This window comes from Fukomys damarensis, unplaced genomic scaffold (genome assembly GCF_012274545.1).
Source record: "Fukomys damarensis isolate Sample0158 unplaced genomic scaffold, DMR_v1.0_HiC HiC_scaffold_20, whole genome shotgun sequence".
NCBI lineage: Eukaryota > Metazoa > Chordata > Mammalia > Rodentia > Bathyergidae > Fukomys > Fukomys damarensis.
Window position 1 is genome coordinate 11,636,009 of NW_022900932.1, and position 19,629 is coordinate 11,655,637.

The 19,629-nt window shown below is 48.3% G+C and overlaps 1 protein-coding gene across 1 annotated transcript in view; it reads right to left on the reverse strand.

Moving 5' to 3' along the window:
- Tnfrsf21 (TNF receptor superfamily member 21) overlaps positions 1 to 19,629 on the reverse strand; it is a 57,023-nt gene that overhangs the window by 10,990 nt on the left and 26,404 nt on the right. The window contains exon 5 of the mRNA XM_010617781.3: positions 5,346 to 5,611. Coding sequence (XP_010616083.1) covers positions 5,346 to 5,611 — 266 coding nt within the window. The remainder of the gene's footprint in view (positions 1 to 5,345; positions 5,612 to 19,629) is intronic.

Genomic DNA, 19,629 nt, shown 5'->3' on the forward strand with positions numbered 1-19,629 from the left:
TGATTTTTTTTTTAAAGAAAATGAATCCTACCATGCAATGTCCCCCAGCTACTGTCTTTGGAATTGCAGGCAATGCTTGCTGTCTTGTACATTTACTGTTACGTAATCAAATCTTTACTGGGCAGCTTCTGTGTTTTATATCATTCTCAGAAGAATGTTGTGATGCCTACTGTTGTGATTATCAGAACAAGACCTTCATGTCTTCTGGTGGTAAGTGAATTGCTGGTCATTCCAGCCTTTCCCTGACTCACGCCAACTGTGGATAAATCCAAGTCTCCACAGTGCTAATTTTCATGGGAAGACAGGGTGACATTTGTCCCTCTTAAGGAAATGGCGAGGAATAAAGCGTTAAAACTCTGTGCACAACACAGTTCTCACCAGCAAGTGTACCCACAGTGGTCACTGGAGTACAGCAGACCAGGGACAGGCTCACACCTGAGGCAGGGAAGCTGGCCCAGGCTGGAAGCTAATAAGCTCATCTCTTAAATTTGGCTTCAAAAAGAAATATGTTCTCCAGCACCAGTAACTGATGGAGAAAATGAGCTTCATTTCACAGTATTGATCCTGATTTCCTCCCAAAGCACTTTTTGAGAAAGACAGTTAAGGGTGTGGATTAAATGGGTAGAGAGAAAACGTCATCAACTGACAGACTCAGCCTTTTTTCAATGTTGAGATGCTGAGTCTCAGGAAAAAAAGAGAAACCAGCTCCAATCCCTGACACAGCATTTTCACAGAACACATTCTAACTTTTTGCTCATGTATCTGCTCTTCTTATAAAAATGATAGTTTCTCTGGTGTGAATAAACAGCAATAATACATAAGATCCTAATAAGATTACTGACATTGTGAAATGGGAAGAAAGGGGCTAAAGGTGTAGGGAAGGTGGGATGGGTAGGGGAAGGGTAATAAGGGAAAAGAAAAAAATGTGAGATAATGAAAAGAAGGAAATAAAGTATTTGTAGATGGGGAGGGGATGAGGGGGTGAAGGGAGGGCAGGGACAAGGGGAAAAAATGAGAACCAAGACCTGTCATGCAGAGGTCCAAGATCCCAACAATGAATGTAACTATACTGTATCCCTAAAATGTACCAATATACTCAATTAAGCTGAAAAAAAAAATGATAGCATCACGAGGTCTAGGCTTCAGTTTCTCCCCACTGAGTACTTTTGGGTGCTCTGTTAATGCTCACTAATAAACAGCCTATGTTAAACATTCCATCCTTCAAGGTAGTCATAATAATCACATCACAACCACAAACAACATTGTGTGTATACACACACTGTGTGTACGGTACAACAGGATCAAAACTCCAAGAACCAACTTCCCAGCTTTTCTCGTTAGGATCATTATAAACTTCAAGTTCAACTTCCATATTTCATTGATTCTGGGATGCATGTTTTTTCCATGTTTTAATATCTCTGATGAACGAAGGTATCTTGTAACTCTAATGGGGATGTTTTTATTGCTTTCTCAGTGACACATGTAACAATGGCACATCTGACAATCAAGGTGGGATCCAATGAAAGATAATAAACCTTTTTTTTTTTGGTACCAGAGATCGAACTCGGGTCCTTGTGCTTGCGAGGCATGCACCGGAACCACTGAGCTAAATCCCCTGCCCAATAAACCTTAATTATTATACCTACGTATATCTGTGAGGAAGTGCCATAAATAAGCACAAATGTAAAACAACCAAATGGCGTAGAATACAATAGATGTTCAGTCAGTGCTGGGTCACTTTCTCCTTAACGTACATCTACAGAGTGCATTTGTCCCAACACAGAAAACAGTGGCTAAAATCTGTCAGGCCCTCCTTGACATCAAGCACAGAACTGGGAACTGACACCCATCTCTGCCCTTCTCATGAAACCCTTCAAGACCTTGACAAAGAAACCGAGGCTTGGGGACATAATGGGACAAGTCCAACTATCACACGGTGAGTGGTAAAAGTGAGATTCAATCTCAATCCACAGAGACAAAGTCAACTTCCAGCATCTGTCAGTGCCTTCTGTTGGTTCTTGGAAAGTCAAAGTTGGAACACCTGACCTTGAGTGGGATATTAGAAGCTTGTTCCTGCACCTTTAATATTCCAGAACAGTCAGCAGTTTCTGAAAAGCTCGAGGAAAGGATGTAAGGAAAACATACTCTCTGCAGAGTCCAAAATTTAAGAAGCCCTTCACATGAAAAGGCAGATAAGGCTTCCTTGTACAGCAAATGGGAAAGCCTCAGGGAAAAAGATCACAGTATAGTCTTGGAAGAATCTACAGTCTGTTTTTTAATGACTTTCCAACAGACAAATACATATCTGTTCTAGTTTTCTGTGTATTTTGGGGGTGAGTCAAGAACTACTTCCTTTTGAAGCCACCCTGCAATTCCTCATGCACATTTTTGCTACTTGCTTGTCGCCTGAATTGTAATTATTTGCACATGTGTTTCCACTCCAACCAGTGAGCTGCTGAAAGGCAGGGATAACCTTTCTTCTTTACCTAGTCCCAGGCACACAGCTGGGACTCGAGAAAGCACTGTTGTTGAATGAACCTGGAATAGGATAACAAGTGGAGCAGCCTGAAATGGAACCAAACATCTAATAGCTATTCACAGGCATAGCTGCTTTGTACACACCGACAACCTTTAACATGAATGTAGCCACGCCAGTGCATGTCACAATCCCTTTCCAAGGTCCTTTCCTCCTCACCACCCTAGAAGCTCCCCAGAGTCCACAGTCACATCCTGCAAGGAAGGAACACAACCTTAAATGACCATACTGCAGTGACAGCACAGGGTGGGGCCAGATGCACTTTGAGCCACATCTTAGGGCTCTGGTCCTTAGGCCTTAGGACAGCCACCTCTGTCTCCTGAGAATGACCAACTTGAAAACCAAAGACAAAAAAGTTTCAACAGCCAAAGAGCCAACGGTTAAGTGTAGGGCTGCTATGTGCCCCTTGACATGCCCTCACTATGTTATATTTCTGAAAATAGTTGGTCTCACAAAGACTCATAGATAAGAACAGCTGCATCCTGCAGCTGTAGGCAGGAAAATCAGGAGCATATGGCATCGCCTCTGCAGCCTAAGCTGGAGCACTATTCTTGTCTTTTCTCTCAGTGGGTTACCAAGAGCAAATCCACCCAGTCTCCAACACAAAGGCTACTGTGAGAGGAGGGAGAGGGAGAGGGAGAGGGAGAGACAGACAGAACGATAACAAAAGTTACCCTTGTGCTTCAGGAAGGGACTAAGATTCCCTAAGGACAAAGAATCACCCAACTACCTATAAGTCAATGACACCACCACCCATAATAAACACTAAATAGTAAACACCTGAGTGCTTCCCGGGGGTCACGCACCCTTATTTCCAAAGCAACACAGGCCCTGCTTCTCATGGGGCCATGAAGAAACTGAAGCAGAGGGGTCAGGTGACTTCCCAGGTTCCCCAAAGCAATGATCCATAGGTCTGGAATCGAGCCTGGTACCTGTCTGCATGCCCCTCCTCCCGTGCTGGCAGCCACTGTGCCCTCACCCAACCCTTGGGCTCACACCCTTAGATTATATAAATCTGCAGTCAGGAAGTCTCCTCTCCTCAACGTGACTATGCCCTTCCTTGACTGCAATGAGTTTGTCTTCCTCATCTTTGCATTGCCCAGTGTGCCTGGCATAATAGCGTGCCTGTAATATGTTACATAACATATTTAAAAATAAAATCACCTCACTTCCTTTGCTGTGTAGCGGGAAAAACTTAAACTTGGGCACTAAAGGACTGAAAGAAAGCAAATGGCAAACTAAACTTCGATTTCCAGCTACCCTTCAAAGACTATGGTGAAATAATGCGATTTATTGCTTTTCTTACACAGAGAACAGAATTTACTGGCAGAGTCTGCCAGACACTAGCAAGTCTCCAGGCAAAAGAAAAAACGATGCCAGGTAGAAGCTGCAGCTGCAGGAACATATGAAAAACAACAGAAAAGATCAACGTGCAGGTACATCTGCATAAATTCTGACACAGAAGACTTTTAAAACATGCCTTGGGATATTAAGCGTTGAAACTCACACATGGCGACAAAGCCAAACTCAAGGAAAGGAAAAACGGAACCCAAGCCTTCTCAGGTTGTTAGAATATCTGAAAAATGCTAAAAACTCAATATGTAGACTATATCATCTAATTTAACGTTGTGATCTCCAGGGATTCCATTCCAAGTCAACTACAAATGTGTAATTAACAAGCTAATAACAGAGGAGAAAATACAGAATAGAAAAGACTCGATCAATCCAAAAGAAGACTTGATTAAAAGAGAGAGAGAGAGAGAGAGAGGGAAGAAGGAGAGCAGGACAAACAGACAACAATAAGCTGGCAGATTTATACTCAAATATGAGTAATCACACCCACTCTGAAATCTTCTAAGTGAGTAAACTACCAGACTAGATATTAAGAAAAAACTCTTAGGTATACATTTATTACAAGAGACAGCCTTTAAATAGAGACACAAAAGGGCTGGGGATATAACTCAGTGGTTCCACCACCTGCTTTGCAAGCTCAAGGTCCTGAGTTTGATCCCCCGTACCAAAACAAAACAAAACAAAAAGAGACACAAAGAGTCCAAGTCAAAAGAGAAGAGTTGAAGGGAGGGGAGGGGAATGGAGAAAAAAGAAGCAAGACATACCACGTATGGGTGCAAATTCCCTAGGATGAATGTGATCATTACATATATCTAAAATGTACCAAGAAATCTAAAAAAGAAATAAGACAGAAAAAGAAAACTTGAAATGCTGTACTAGGTTTTAATTTTGTCCTATTTGTAATAGCTTTGTCAAAATTGCATAACTTCCAACTATCCTTCCACTCAACTGCTCCTGAATGCTCATGACGCTGGAATAAAATGTGTAATTCTGGAAGGCTGTATTCAGTTTATTTTTCTGTTTTTTGGTTTTTTCTTTTTGGTACCGGGGATTGAACTCGGGTCCTTGTGCTTGCAAGGCAGGCCACCGAACCGCTGAGCTAAATCCCAGACCTGGATTTAGTTTAAATGTTGCCCTTAAGACCAAAGTTCTGAAAAAGCATTTCAGATCTCAGATGGGGCCACAACAGTTGACCTCTGGATGTGTTTAATTCAACAGTGGCTCGCCAGCCACCATGGTTATGATGGGCTAGCTGCTCTGGACAGAAAGCCAGCCACCAAGGCAAATCACTTGAGGGAAACAGCTTAGGTGTCTCGGGCCTATGAACAGAAAAACACATTAACCATTTAAAAAAAAAAAATGGTCATTTTTACACATGAAGAGTCCATTAACTCCTGGGACCCCGTTGCCCACACCCGAGGAAGTGTGAGCAGAGAGCGCGGGCAGGACTCTGTACCTGGGTGGTGTCCTCCATGAGGCCCCGGATTTTCTCCACCACGTCGTTGCGCCGGTGCTGACGCAGTGCGCTGATGAGCTGGGCCAGGCTGGCCTCGGGGCCGCGTACCGTCCAGTGCTGCAGCGCGGCGTAGGCCCGCTCGTGGTCGGCCGTGTACCCGTTGGAGAAGGCGGCCACCTCCCTCTCGCTGGCATTGCACAGGAACTGGTAGATGTCCTTCCACTGGGTCCCCACCTGGGCTGCCACCAACTTCAGGATGTCGATCCCTGCTCCAGACACACAGGGAGAGACAAACACAGGAGGGCGTGAGGAGAAGCAACTTCCCTTTTGTGCCGATCCTGACCGCCAACCCATAAGAGCCTACTTCCGGGGCAGGAGCGGGCTCAAGGGTCCAGCCCTCACCTAGACGGTGCCAAGCCCTGAATTCATCCCTGGCCCTGCAAGAGCAAACGAATAAAACCAGAGTGTTCATTTTAAAAATGTGCACTTCCCGATTGTTGCACCAGGAGACAAATTGTTCTTGGGAGTATAATACATCAACCCCAAAAGATGTTTTGAAAGCCAAGCCCAAGAAAGGGAATCAGAGTGATTCTTTTGTTACTTCTAAATACAAACATAATCAAATAAATTAGAATCCCCAAGCCTAAAGAAGTGGTAACTTTGCAAAACATAGAGAAATAGAGCTGGGGATTTAGCTCAGTGTAACCACACCTGCCTTGTAAGCACTAAGGCCCTGAATTCAATCCTCCCATACTGGAAATATAGAGAAATAGAAGCCACGGATGAACACTGCAGTAGACTCTGTCTTTGTAAAGGACACACAGACTCTGGGTCCTGGGTTCTTTACTCAGCTAACGGGGGTTTAGCCCAATGGAAGCATTCCCTAAGAACATCTAAATTCTTGACTCTAACTCTATGCTCAGTAAGTAATTTTCCAAGCTATTGTTCAGTTTTCTAAGTTGACTTGCATAGCAATGATGAACACAACAGCCAAAGTGACAGTATAATAATAATAGCTATTATCTTGCAGGTGTTCTGTTAAGGCATTAGCTCACAGAACGTCTTTATAAAAGTATTGAAGTTCCGGTTGCATGTATGAGATACTAGCATGCACTCACTCACACACACACACAAACTCAGAAAAATTAGACTGCTGACCAATAACACACAGAGAGGTAGGTGATCTGGGTATTGAATTCAAACTCCCATAGGTGTAACCATTATGAAATTCACGGGCACGTGCTACCAATGTCCATTCATTCCCTTCTTATCCCCACGACATGGCAGAGGCCACGAATAATACCTGACCCTATAACCTAATCCCTTTTCCACCCTGACAGGGGCTACACTTCTTGCAGTGTGAGATGCAACAGGAAAACAATAGCTTCTTCTCAGCTTCACCGAAATCCACTCTTACTATGGATCTTAGCATGGGAAAACCCAGCCTACGGGTTTTTCTTTCCTTACTAAGTTGAGAACGTTCACTTTTACACTTAGAGAAATCACTTCCTGGCTTCTCTTTGGCATTTCTAAGCTGCTTCTGCACACTGGAACCACTATTATGTTAAGTGGGTTGACATGGACACCACCCCACAGCACAGTGGCAGTCACAAACTGACCACTGGGTCAGGTGCCAAGTGACCAGCGGCAGGGAGCACTCAGTGTGGACGCTCCAGAGAGAGGGGCAAACAGAGGCCAGAGCAGGGGCAGGAGACTTCAACGTCCTCCTCAGAACAGAGTGCACTTAAAATCTTGTGAATGGATGATTTCTTCCACTTTCCATTTAATATTTTTGGACCTCAGTTTACCACAGATACCTGAAGTCACACACAATGGAAGAGTGGGTTAGCAGTGCTCCTGCTGTCTCCTACAAACCAGGTGTCCTGGTTTTGCAAACCTGGCTGGCTACATGAAACATGCAGCAAGACACCAGGATCCAACCCGAGGTGCACAGACTCAGTGAGACCGGGCGTGAGCCCTTCACTGGGCGAGGTCCCCAAGTAACCGTCTCTGGTGTCCCCTTCCTACAGCACTTTCTCGCGGCCTGTGTCACACCTGGGTGCATGTTATCTCAGGTGGGGCTCTTGGTGTTTCACATAGGAATGTGACAAAATCCTCTGAACCCGTATCACGTGAGGCCACACTCATGTCACCTAACACGAGAGTTCTTGTTACTAATACCTTAAAAATACTGACTACTAAATTTTAAAAAAGGGCTGGGGTAATCACATTCCCAGTAAGATTTAAGGACGACAGGAAAAAAGAAGACTATAGAAGAGCTTACTATTATTGATTAATTTTCTATAAACTAGAGGTTACCCAGGGAAAAAGTTGGGGGCCTCTAATCAGTTGTTGAGAAAATGTTTATAAAATGAGCCAGCCCTAGCTGCCTAAGAGCTATATTGCAGACATTCCATGAAAATGGAGGCTGTGGTGGTTCCTCACTGTAAATCCTCGCTTGGCCACACAATCCTCTTGCTGCATACATTCTAAACCTATCCTGTACAAATTGCTTTGAAAAACTAAGCTCCTAGCAGAACCCTGGGTTCTCATCAGTTCTAAAACTGTAGAAGTACAACACTGCAAAAAAAGGTAAAAACTGGAAGAAAAAAAAAACTCAACAAATCGAGACGTGGGGTCGCCTTGAACCAGCCGCTCTTCCCCGTCCACAGCAATGCTCCCTCTGTCAGGTGCAGTGCTTTTGGTTTCAAGCGCACAGACTCCTGAGAAAACCCCAGTCCTATTTAAAACTCTGCAGGTAAGTGTACAGAGAAACCCAGAGATCTGTGGTTTATGTGGTTGACTCTTCGAAACACCAAAAGGCTTGTTAGTCCCTGAGTTTTAATTTAGGCCAATTTGACGAAGGCCCACAGTGTCTCACATGAAAAAGCCAGTGTTTTCTTATTAGTAGGGCCACTGCTTACGTCTCCATTGTTCCCACGACAGTGTGGCTTTGGGGAAGCCACTAACTCTCGTATCCATTTCCTCTCTGCACAATGACAACACTTAGGATGGTCCCAGGCAGTGACTGATTAACATTTGCTACAGACTTAATTTATTTTTGGAAGCCTCCTCTACACTATTAATGCTCTGTACATCCTGAGCACTAAAAATTAAGGCTCCATGCACGTCAGATGCAAATGTGCAACCTTCAGAGAGTACTGAAGAGTTCAAAGGCTTAACAACAGCTCCTTCTCTTAGAACCAAGTATTTATTCCTCTTTGAAGCCACAAAATTTTTACAAAAGCAAAGGGAGAAGAAGAAAAAACACACACAAAAGCATACGTACAATGAGATTTGCCTTCAATTCAAACAGGCTGGAAGCTAAGTGTAGGACCTGAAAGTAGGGTTCCATTTTGCTCTCCTACCAACTCAATCCCCCACCAGTCTGCAGCGGGAAAGTCAGAACCAAACCTTGCTCAGATCCATCAGGAGAGAGCAGCCCTGAGCCCAGCACTCCACAGGCCCCTTGAGGAGGAGTCTACGAGAGCCACTGAGCTGATGCTGCCCAAGGAGAAGAGACTTGGGGATTTTTTCAGGAGCCGTTTGTGAGCAGCTGCAGCGGTGAGCTGTGTTTGCTGGATGAAAAACCCTGTGAAATCTGAAGGCAAAAAGAGTTCATCACCAAGGAAACACAAGCCTGTGGAACTCTGATGGCAGCTATTGTTGGTTTGTCTGTTTTAGTGTCAGATAAGAAGAAATAATGCCACTATGGAAAAAAGAGGTGGGGGGTGATTAACCAAGGAGACAGCTGCCACTGGGGCCAGGGAACCGTCACAAAAGGGTTCAGGGTCCTCATGAAGCCCTACTTCCGGGGCTGGACAGTGGGAAGTGAGTCTGATGTAATACTTTATTTGGTGTTTATCTTGCTATCCCTCTTAAAACTACAGTCCTGACCCATACATATAAAACACACACGCAGTCACATGCCAGACTCGTGGGTTTTTATATTGCAGATTCAAGCAACTGCAGATCAAAAGAAAAAGTTTCTGAACTGTGTCTGTACTGAGTGTGTGCAGACTTTTTGGTCATTAGTCCCAAAATAGTACAACACAACAACTGTTTACATAGCATTCACCTGGCAGGAGGTACAGGAAATGATGTGGAGATGACCTAAGCACACGGGAAGATAAGTGGAGGTGACACGCAAATCTGTGCCATTTTTCCTAAGGAACTTGAGCTGACTTGGTGTCCATATAGGGGTCCTGGGACCCATCCATGCACACAGAGATGTGTGTGTGTGTGTGTGTGTGTGTGTGTGTGTGTGTGCGCGTGCGCGCATATTACAAATGAATACTTGTCAGGGTCTCATTTAATGGGTGAGGAAACTCAGGGAAAGAGGTTGGTGATGACATTAGTGTCACCTTGGAACAAGGAAGAGGGATGGGGAGGACAGAGCCCAAGGACTCGGGAATAGGTTGCTGCAATCTCACAGCACAGCTCTGGTTTCCCGGACGCGGTGTCTGAGAGATGGGAAGGTTAGACGCTGTTTGTGGATCACACTCTACACTGGACGGGTCCGCACATTCCCAGCGCCTTGTGCTTGTTACCTCTGCCACCAGTTCTCATTATGTGGAAAGAGCCGAGGGCACATGATGAGGAGATTCCCAAGGTGGCAATCAGCATCCCACCTCCTCCCAGGATGCTGACTCCACGGTTATATCCCCGGATGGCTTCTGAACACAGGCTCCTGAGATGTCAGCTTGGAAAATGGGAAACGAGCTCCGCTTCCCTCCCACCAGCCTTCAACCACCTCCAAAGGCCCACACTGTGTCCCTGGCCTGCAGACACAGGGCGGGAATGGACACAAGTGCGGTGTGGTGGCCTAGAGACTGGGATGGACCCGGGCTCTGGCATCCTGGACTCCGCGTTCTACCCTGTCCCGTGGTCCTGTGCTCAGAGATGCATTTCTAGTCACTTCTTCCCATGTCCCACCTCTGCTTTGAGGACCACTGTGCCCAGCACCCACCAAAACCTAGCGACAAATCCCTCTGAATTAATGGATGAACCAACCAGAGCCTTCCTGTTACCCTTCCCTCCAATCGGTCTCCCTGCCACCTGTCGTCTTTTCCTCACCGAGACCCTGAGTGGCCCTGCTGGGTCCCCAACATCCACAGCAAGGACAAGGAGCATGCTAGGCCCATATGCCCACCAACGGGTGGAAGGTGTTCTTGCTCTCGTGCCCTCATCCTACTGAGGTGGCCTTGTGCTCACTCCCGATGCTGGAATTCCCAGCAGAAAAGGGCCCAGCCCCCACTGCAGCAGGATGCACTGCCCTGCTGACAAAGCACCCCTAAATCAGCAAGCCCGCACACGCATGCGCTGTGGAGAGCAGAGCATCACCCACAGTCAAACCCACAAGTCAGCGAGGATGCCACCCAGCACAGGCTCCACCTAGGAGCCCCCAAGCAGCACTGGGAACTCCGGCTCACAGGGCTAGAAACGCTCCCTTCTCAACTCGAGCCACAGAAGTTGGAGAAATGGTTCAGATGTTATCTTAAAGCCCAACAGGACTTCCGGAAGCTGAACTGATCACTCTCAACAGACAGGCTCAACAGACAAGAACCACAAGCTCAAATGACTCTGAGGAGTTACTCTTTCAAATGTGCAAAGATCTCTTGAAGTCAATGCACAAACTGCTTTTCAGCAGCAAATTATAAAAGTAGAAAATTTTCCAAATGAAAGGAACAGATAGCTCCAGTTCTACAGGGGAAACTAATCTTTTATTTCAGCCCACTGAGAAAACAAAAATCCCCCCCAAAGGCTCTCTTCCTCTTTTGTCTCTGCCTGTGTTTGAAGCTGTCTCAAATATGGAAACTTATTGGTTGTTCCTTCCACAGAGTCCTGCGGGCCCTCACTTTGGGCAAGACACTGCCTATGCCTTGAGGAGATGGTGGGAAACAAACCTGGAACAGACAGCAACCCTTCCTGGGGAAGCCTAGGAGCCTTGGGAGGGTGGAGAGGGAGCAGCACAGGAAGTGTGCCAGTGAGGGCTGCTGAGAGGAAAAGAAGGCAGAGGAGTGGGTGGCCTCACAGAGGAGGACGGACTTGCAGGAGACAGGAGCATGCTGTGGCTGGGTTGCCAGAGCCTGGAGAGAAGGCCCCTGTCACCCACAGGGCTGATACACTGCCCCGGATAAGGTCCTGGGAGACTTTAGAATCAGGCGTTCTGACCTGGCATAACCCCAGACTGTATCACCCCGGGCTGTCAGGAATGAACCGAAGGGCAGAATTAGGAGCCACCGCAGTAATCCAGGAGGGAGGGGACAGCGGGGGATTGTGCAGGTGACAGGAAGTGGGTGATTCTGCACCTATCTTGAAGATGGGGGAGGGGCTGGGTGTGGTGTTGCGCCTGTGATCCCAGAACTTGGGAGGATGAGGCAGGAGGATAGGCTCCAGTTTGAGGCCAGCCTGAGCTACATAGTGAGACCCTGTCTAATATGAGACAGACATAGGAGTCAAAGATCCCTCCCCGGCTTCTGCCTGCACCCCCAGCACATTCTGTAACACAGCATGAGAGTGGGGTAGCACCGGGGCTGCAGGTGAGGAGCCCGGCACACTCCCAGATCTGTCAGGTGTACGAGGGTCCCTGCGTCCTGAGGTGGGGAGCATGGCCCGTGCTGACACAGGATCGGGGCATCTCAGAGGACAGGTGTGTTTAAGGCCAGGCACCACCAGGGAAGGAAGGAGTTCCTGCAGGGCGCTGGTGTGGGAGCTCAGGCTCTGGAGGAAGAGGAGGAGGAGGAGGAACAGCTGGCCCAGGAGGACAGCAGGGGTAAAGTGATTCTGGGACAAAAGGAACCAAGTGCCAAAGGTGGCTACAGGCCAACCAGGGCATCTGAGGACTGACAGTGGCACTGGAACTGTCATCAGACCACGTGGAAAAGAGGCAAGTCCAGCTGGGGGCCGATGCATTCCCTTAGCAGCGATAACACGCAGGCTGTGACCCATGCCTGTCATGGTCATGGTGAGGCTGTGGTTTCCTTCTGTCCCTCTTCCGTGACACCCTCTGATCAACAGTGCCCCCCCCCGATTAAATACAGTAAGTTATTATTTTAACTTACAAATGGAACGCCCTTGTTAAACATGGGCGCGTCACCCTCACATCCAACACGTGACTTCTGTGCATCACCGCAGGGCTCTCTGGCCTGGATTTATGAGGGGCGAGGGGCGATCCACACAGCCTAAGACTTCCTCCTCTGCACAACCTGCTTGTGCCACACCTGGTGACGCAAGAGCTCACTCTTAGGGACGGTTTTCCTGTTTGTCTCTGAGCCCTCCGGGGGGAACTGCGGGTGTGGCACACACGGTCTACAGCTCATCGGACTAGCAGGGTTGGCTGTGCTGTTTGAGATCTTGAAAACACATCAGCATTGACTGCTGGGACCTGGGGAAGAAGGAGAGCAGCCAAGGCTCTGGTCATTGTGAATAACTGAATAACTGAAGCCTCTGGCCGGGCCATGGATGCTTCCTTCTGCGTTCTGTGTGCTTTCCAAAGCCCCAAGAGGCTACACAGGAAGGCACTGTCAGCTGGGAAGGACGCTCCTGGAGGCAAAGGTGGAAAAGCTGGTGGGTGGGGTCTGGACAGAAAATAGCTTGGTATTCCAGCCCTGTCCCCGTTTCGTGCCTGCTGGAGGAGTCACAGCCTGGGCTGGAAAGCCGGGACACAGGAGCCCTTGATGGGAATCTTCTGATCCCTCAGCGGCCTCCTGGAGTTTCCCCTGAGTCCCCAGCCTGCAGGAAATGTGGGCTGATGGCTAAGGACTGTCTGGGTCCACAGGCAAGGAGTTTCTGGCAAAGGAAAGCAGCCACAGCCGCCTGCTGCACAGATGTGAGTCAGGACAGCTGCCTCGGTGGCCTCTGATCTCTGGGACCCTCTGAACCTTTTACATCAGTGCTGCAGAATCTTTTGGCCACAGAGCACCTGGTCTTACAGTTTCTTCCACTCCAAGCAACTTGCGACAAAGTAAGAAACCCAGGCAACTTCTTCAGACAAAAAGCTCATTGATGATGATTTCCTAAACATTTCACAATAAGCTGGTGTTTGCAAAGGGGAATGAATTTTTCTTAACTGAGCATAGTTTAAAAAGTCAACCACAAAAAGTCAGGGATTCCAGGCACCAAAGAATTGATAGGAAAATCAAATTCTGAAATCAAGGGCGGTGTCTAGAGTCAGACTTGATACTTGAATTTAAAACCTGGCACTGTTAATCCCTACTCCTAAGTATGACCTGGGGCGAGTTATTCTGTTCCTCAGTTTCCCCACCTGTGACATGAAGATATGATTATGACTATGAAAACAGTTAATATTTATAAATAATTAACACAGGGCATGGCACTCAATGAGCATGATATGCCTTTGTTAGAAATGATGAAAACAGTAACGGAAATCTTTTAAGCTTAAAAATATATTTTAATAATCTCAACTTGCCACCTTGGGACCCCCATATTATCCCTTGATCCCACCCTTGCTGGTAATGGCAAATGCTCCATAACAAAGCTGAAACAGGGGCAGGGATTTACCTCAGGGGTTCCACCTCCCGCCTTGAAAGTGCAAGGTCCCAAATTTGACCCCCAGAACCAAAACCAAAACCAAAACAAAAACACACACAAACGAACAAACAGAGAAATCCTAAGTTAGCACCCATTCTCAATACTTGAGTTGTCCTCCACTGCATATGATGCTTTTAGTGATCCAGATGAAACTCGCTTCTGAAACCTGGCTGCAGTTTACTGAGATGGCTCTCATACATCCAGAGCAGTTTCTGGTTACTTCATACCTGCCAGCAACCGCTGCAGCCCCTGGAAAGTCCAGGAACCAGAAACACAAACAGTTTCTGTCCCATGATCTCACTGCGTCTGCCCACTCACCCCGGAAAGGAGAAGCTGCCCACCAAGAAGCCCACCTGGGAGACACATTCCCATCACAGCCGCACCAAAGACCAGCTCTCCAGCAAGGAACCAGTGCTGAGGGAGGAGCCATACTGGTGGGGCAGTGGACACTTTCCTAAGCCTGATATCAGAATTCTAAGGAACCTAGAGCCATTTGGCCTGCTCGTTGGGTGAAGAGGGGTAACGTTGTGTCAATTCACTTCAGCAGTGAGATGTAGATAGGAGACAGAATGGAAGAAATAAAAAATTTTAAAAAGTTACCACCTCCTGGGCATGGTGGTGCACTTCTATAATCCCAGTGCTGAGGTAGGAGGATTGCCCCAAATTTGAGGTCTGCCTGGGCTCCACAATGAGTTCAAGGCCAGCCTGAACTACATAGTGAGACTCTGACTCAAAAAACCAAACAACAACAACAGTGTAAAAAAAATGACCACCAAAAACTCAAGGCCTAAACTACAGCTCAGTTCAGCAACATCAACTGAACTTCTTAGAGTTAGTGCACTAAGCAGTCCTGGGTCTGAAGCAACATCGTCTCCCAGGACAGTTTTTCACAAGTCACACAAATAAGTTCACCCACGGAGCCAACTGGGTTGAACTGTCACTTGGGCTGAGTTTCAACCCTAACACAGGGCAGGGGTTTGGCTGCAGGTTGCTTTTAACTTCCTGTTTCTCGGCTGGCATCACTAAAGGATGGGTTTGAAGACAGAGGCGTTAGAGACCCTGGAGCCCAAGACCTTCATGATCCAGGTAAGCAGAACCAAGCTCCCCAAATTCCTCCCCTGGCTTCCCTCCCTGAGCCACACGCCTGACCTTCAGCAAATCACCCCTTCCCTGTGCCCTGCAAGCTGAAGTCTCTTCTCCTCCTGTCTTAGATAGCTGTGTACACACACGCATGTGTACAGGTGCACAGACCCTCCCTGTGACCTTCACTGCTCTCTAACCTGCAAGTTTTCCAAAAGTAAAACAAAACCACTCTCCAAGTTAGCAAGCCCTCATTCCCAGGCAGGGATTTAAACTTGGTGTTCACAGACAACAAGTACACAAGAGCATCCCAAGTTAAGCGACTTAATAATGAATCTTTTTAACAAGACATTCCTTGGCTATAGAATGCCTTGAAAACGAAGTGGGTTACAGGTTTATCCCCTACCAGTTCGGAGAAGAGCATCTGCTTCATTTATGTCACATTCCTCTGCCATACCAAAGAACAATGACCTCAGAATCAAACAGCCAAACACTTAGTTTCTCTTCAGGAAAACAATACAACACACAGACAATAATCACAGGCATGAGGTGACATGGCACAGAGCAGGAAAAGGGGGCATGTATGACAAAGACATAGAAAAATCATCACCCTCTGAGAAGGTTTCTCTCAGACATTTTCCTCTGAAGGAACTTGCAGTTGTCATGGCTACAGGTGCCCCCCCTTCCCCCTTCGTGCATGCGTCCCCCCTTGGTGGCAATGGCAGCATCAGTGGTGGCCTACCCCTACCCCCACCCACAGCACAGGGCAGGACCCCTGAGGCCAGCCCCCCTGTCAGATGTCAGGGTGACACCAACACACACGCGCAGGCAGCTGACCACCTCTGGTGGTGCTTTCCAGCCTACTCCACAGAGAATATGCCCTGCCTGGGGTCTTGGGGTCACCAGCCTCTCAGTGGTAGATAAACCCGTCCCCAGCTCCCTGGCCAAGTGCGAGGAAGGAGCTTCTGCCAGCCCCACTCAAAAGATCTGAGGACCACTTGCTGCTAACTGTCCCTGCGTGGATATTCACCTCCCTGTGGCCCTCAGCTCTGAAGTAGCCTAGCACGGTTCCAGGTGATGATATTTGCTAGAACCACTCAGCCATCTCCACCGCGCCTCAGGGAACACAGGTTGAGCTGGAGTCCAAAGTTCCCTGCTTCCTCCTGCCCCACCCACACCCCATCCACCCCAGGTCCAGCCAGGGACACCCGCACAATGGGCCCACAGCTCCCTGAGTAAATGCTGACATCTATTAGGGGAAATGGAGGAATTTTGGAACAATTTTTAGAAGACAAGACAGTAAATGTGTAAGTAAAAAACTTAACATTTACAGTATAAGACACGTCACCATGAATCCCCCTCTAAACCCTTCCCTCACTTTGAGCACACTTGTCCTATCTTTGTTGTCACTTTCTGAGCAGTTCTGGAAGTCCTCTTTCCTGAATAGCTTTGCAGGGTTGATCAAAAATATGGTGAATGCGGTTGCCAAGTGCCATGCAGTGGAAAGGCGGGTCCATAAAAACATCACAGTATGGGCCAGGTATGGTGGTGCAATGCCTGTAAACCTAGCACTCAGGAGGCTAAAGCGGGAGGATTGCTGTGAGTTCTAGGCCAGCCTGGGCTGTATAGTATAATGAGTCCGAGGTCATTCTGAAGTACAAAGCAAGACTCTGTCTCAAAAAAAAAAAAAAAGAAAAAAACTTAAGGTGCCTTAATCCACCTCAGTCACCAGATCCAGCACTGTGCAACCTCTGACTCTTCCCCAGAGTCGAAGTGACCACGAAAGGTCAGTATTTTGAATCGATTCAGGACATCGAGGCAGCCACAACAGTGCAACTCGGGACATTCAATGAAGAGGACTTCAGCACTGCCTCAGACAACGGCAGGAGCAACGGGATGGGTGTATTCACAGTGGGTGGGAGGGTTCCGAGGGGGACCCATAGCAAGGTGTCTTTCAGTGTGATGCTTTTTGTTCAAATTTAAACATTCACCTTAGTCTTTGGTCACACTCATACACGGTGACGGCCACGTGTTCTGAGTCCCAGCCGCTCCGCTGTCACTGAGGCTGTGGGAAGCCCAGGCACAGTCCCTGCCAGCAGCAGAGCTAAGAAGCTAAGCACTAGCACTGGAAACCAGCAAGGCTCCAAGAAGAATGAGACTGCTCCTCTGAGCCCCGCAAGCCCTGGCAGGATAAAGACATCAGGGAGAGATAGTGAATTGAGGCCACTGAACCACAGCCTGTAGTGTAGACCACCTGCTCCTGCAGACATGGCAATATCGGAACACAGCCCCACCCGCCATCTATGCGGGGCTCACTGGTTGTTTCATGCTGCACGCACAGAGCTGGACAGCACCGACACAGCCCATTTAACTCCTGAGACCTAAAATATCTCAGCCTGCTGAGCCCTACCACGGAAAGCCCGGGGCCAGGATGGACCCACACCCGAGTACCCAGCCAGGGGCTCCCCCAGGAAGGCTTCAGAGACTTTCTGCTCACTTCCCACAAGCCTTAAGTCCATGCTGCTGTGCTTGCAGGTGGGATGGAGGGGAAGCCTCCCTCGTAGGAGACCCACGGTGACCCTGCCCGAGTCCCACCGCGTGGACTGCGACAATTCCGCCTATCTGCGGTCACCACTCTGTGAGTGCATCAGTGGGGCGGGGTGGCGGTGGCGGCGATGACAGCATATTGTCCGCATCCTCTTGTCACCCTCAGCCTCTCCCTCCCCCCAGCCTACACCTGTGCACCGCACTAAGCACTGAGCACAGGAGCCATTGTGTGCACAATGTCCCTGCATGACGCACGATACCTGAAGTACCTCGCTGGGACCACACGGCGAGTAAGCGCACCTAGGCTGGAGCCCACGCCCTTCCTGCGTGTGCCAGTGCCTTTCTCTAATTGTCCGGCAGTCTAAACATAGGCCCAGAGAAGTCAAAGGTCTCAACTAAGAGCGAGTGACTAGGAAACGGCAAATCTGGAGCTCTAGAGCCCAGGCTTACTGCATGATTTCTAGTCTCTGGTGACTGCCCCCCAAAGCTTAGCTCCACGGTCCCCTCACTCCCAACTGCAGGACCCCCACCAGTTTCTCTTGCTGACCCATTTCCATACAACTGGGATGCAAACACCAGGCACGTTCAGGCTTCACAGGCGTTCAGGCTTCCTGCCTGTGAGTGAGCAGGTTCTCCCTGCATCACCCTGGCCCTGAGTCTGCGGCCAAAGCGTTCCGCTATGAAATACGCAATCTAGGTGTGGAAGATTCAGAATCTTTTTCTAGAGTCTTCCACACAGTTTCAGCACTGGTGTCATGGACACCTCTGTTAGCTCTCAAAAATAATTGTTGGCATCTGTGGCAAAATATCATAAGGAGCCCATCTTGAGACTGTCATGTCTAAGTCCCTAAGACCAACATTGTCAGAAGCCAACAGCAATAATCCCAGTGGTTCAATGGGTCCAAATTAACCCAACTTCTAGAATGTACCAATCTACATTTTGTTAAAATAAAATAAAATAGCCCAGCCTCAGACAGAGTCCATTTGATCAGATCATGGGTGCTGAGGGCCAGGAACTTTCCAGAAAGATGGAAGTGTTCCTTGTCTGTCTGTCCCACATGGAAACTACTGGCCATGGGTCCCTGCTCGGCACTTAAACAGCCAGTGCAACTGAGGACTGAGGTTTTCATTTTAGTTAATTTTAGTTTCACAGTAAATAGCTCACAGGGCCAGCAGGCACCAACTCGAGCTGAATGCCAGGCATAGGGGACCCAGAGGAAGGTCCGACGTCTGCTGGATCCGAGCCTGCAGGCTGTGTGGGGTGTCAGATGCTACAGCCACACACACACTTACAGGGGCAGGCGGTCAGAGCGACAGGTGAGGGCGGGCCTCAGAGTCCAGTCCTGCCAAGTGAGGCCCCGCCCTGCGCCACAGCCAGCACAAGGGAGAGGGCCCAGGGCTCTCCCTGTCCCTGCCACCATCCACATGAGTGAGGACAAGATGGCCCCAAGTGTCCAGTGCCTTAAGTGACTGCGGAGAGGAGGGGCCTTCACTGCTCACCAGCAGCTATAGACTAAGTAATTCCTACTCCTTTCCCCTCATTCACTGCTTCTCATTTTGCCTCAGCCTGTAGGACATCCAACTTACAGCCCAGTCAGACATGCCTGTGTTATAATAAAATACAGCAGGCTTTGCTGCTTAGGTACATGAACATATTATTACATATTCTACATACAGCCAAAGACAAGTCCTCTTCCCTCAGCGTGGCCTAGAAGTCTGAAAGAAAAAGGATCTAAGACAGAAGCTGGGGCTTTCTGCTGCCTTGAAACATTTCAAACTCACGGGGCCACTTCCATCGCTCACGTGATGGTCGGGCTTCCCCTCCACATGTCAGGGAGAGAGGCTGCCGAGGTACAGCTGTGTCTTCCCGTGAGCAGTTAGGAGCAGGAGGCCAAGGAGAGGAGAGGAGAAGCCGAGGAGGAATGAGGAAAGGTAAAGAACAGGAAGTGGGCGTGGCCGCAGTCCCATGTCCCCTGTGGTTCTGAAAGGGAGGGCCACGGGACATCTTTGAGGTGCTGGAGTCTTCTCAGCACAATGTGTACCCAGCAGGGAGGGGGCTAAGTTTTACTGTCTTTACTTCCATGCCTTTTTTTTTTTTTTTTTG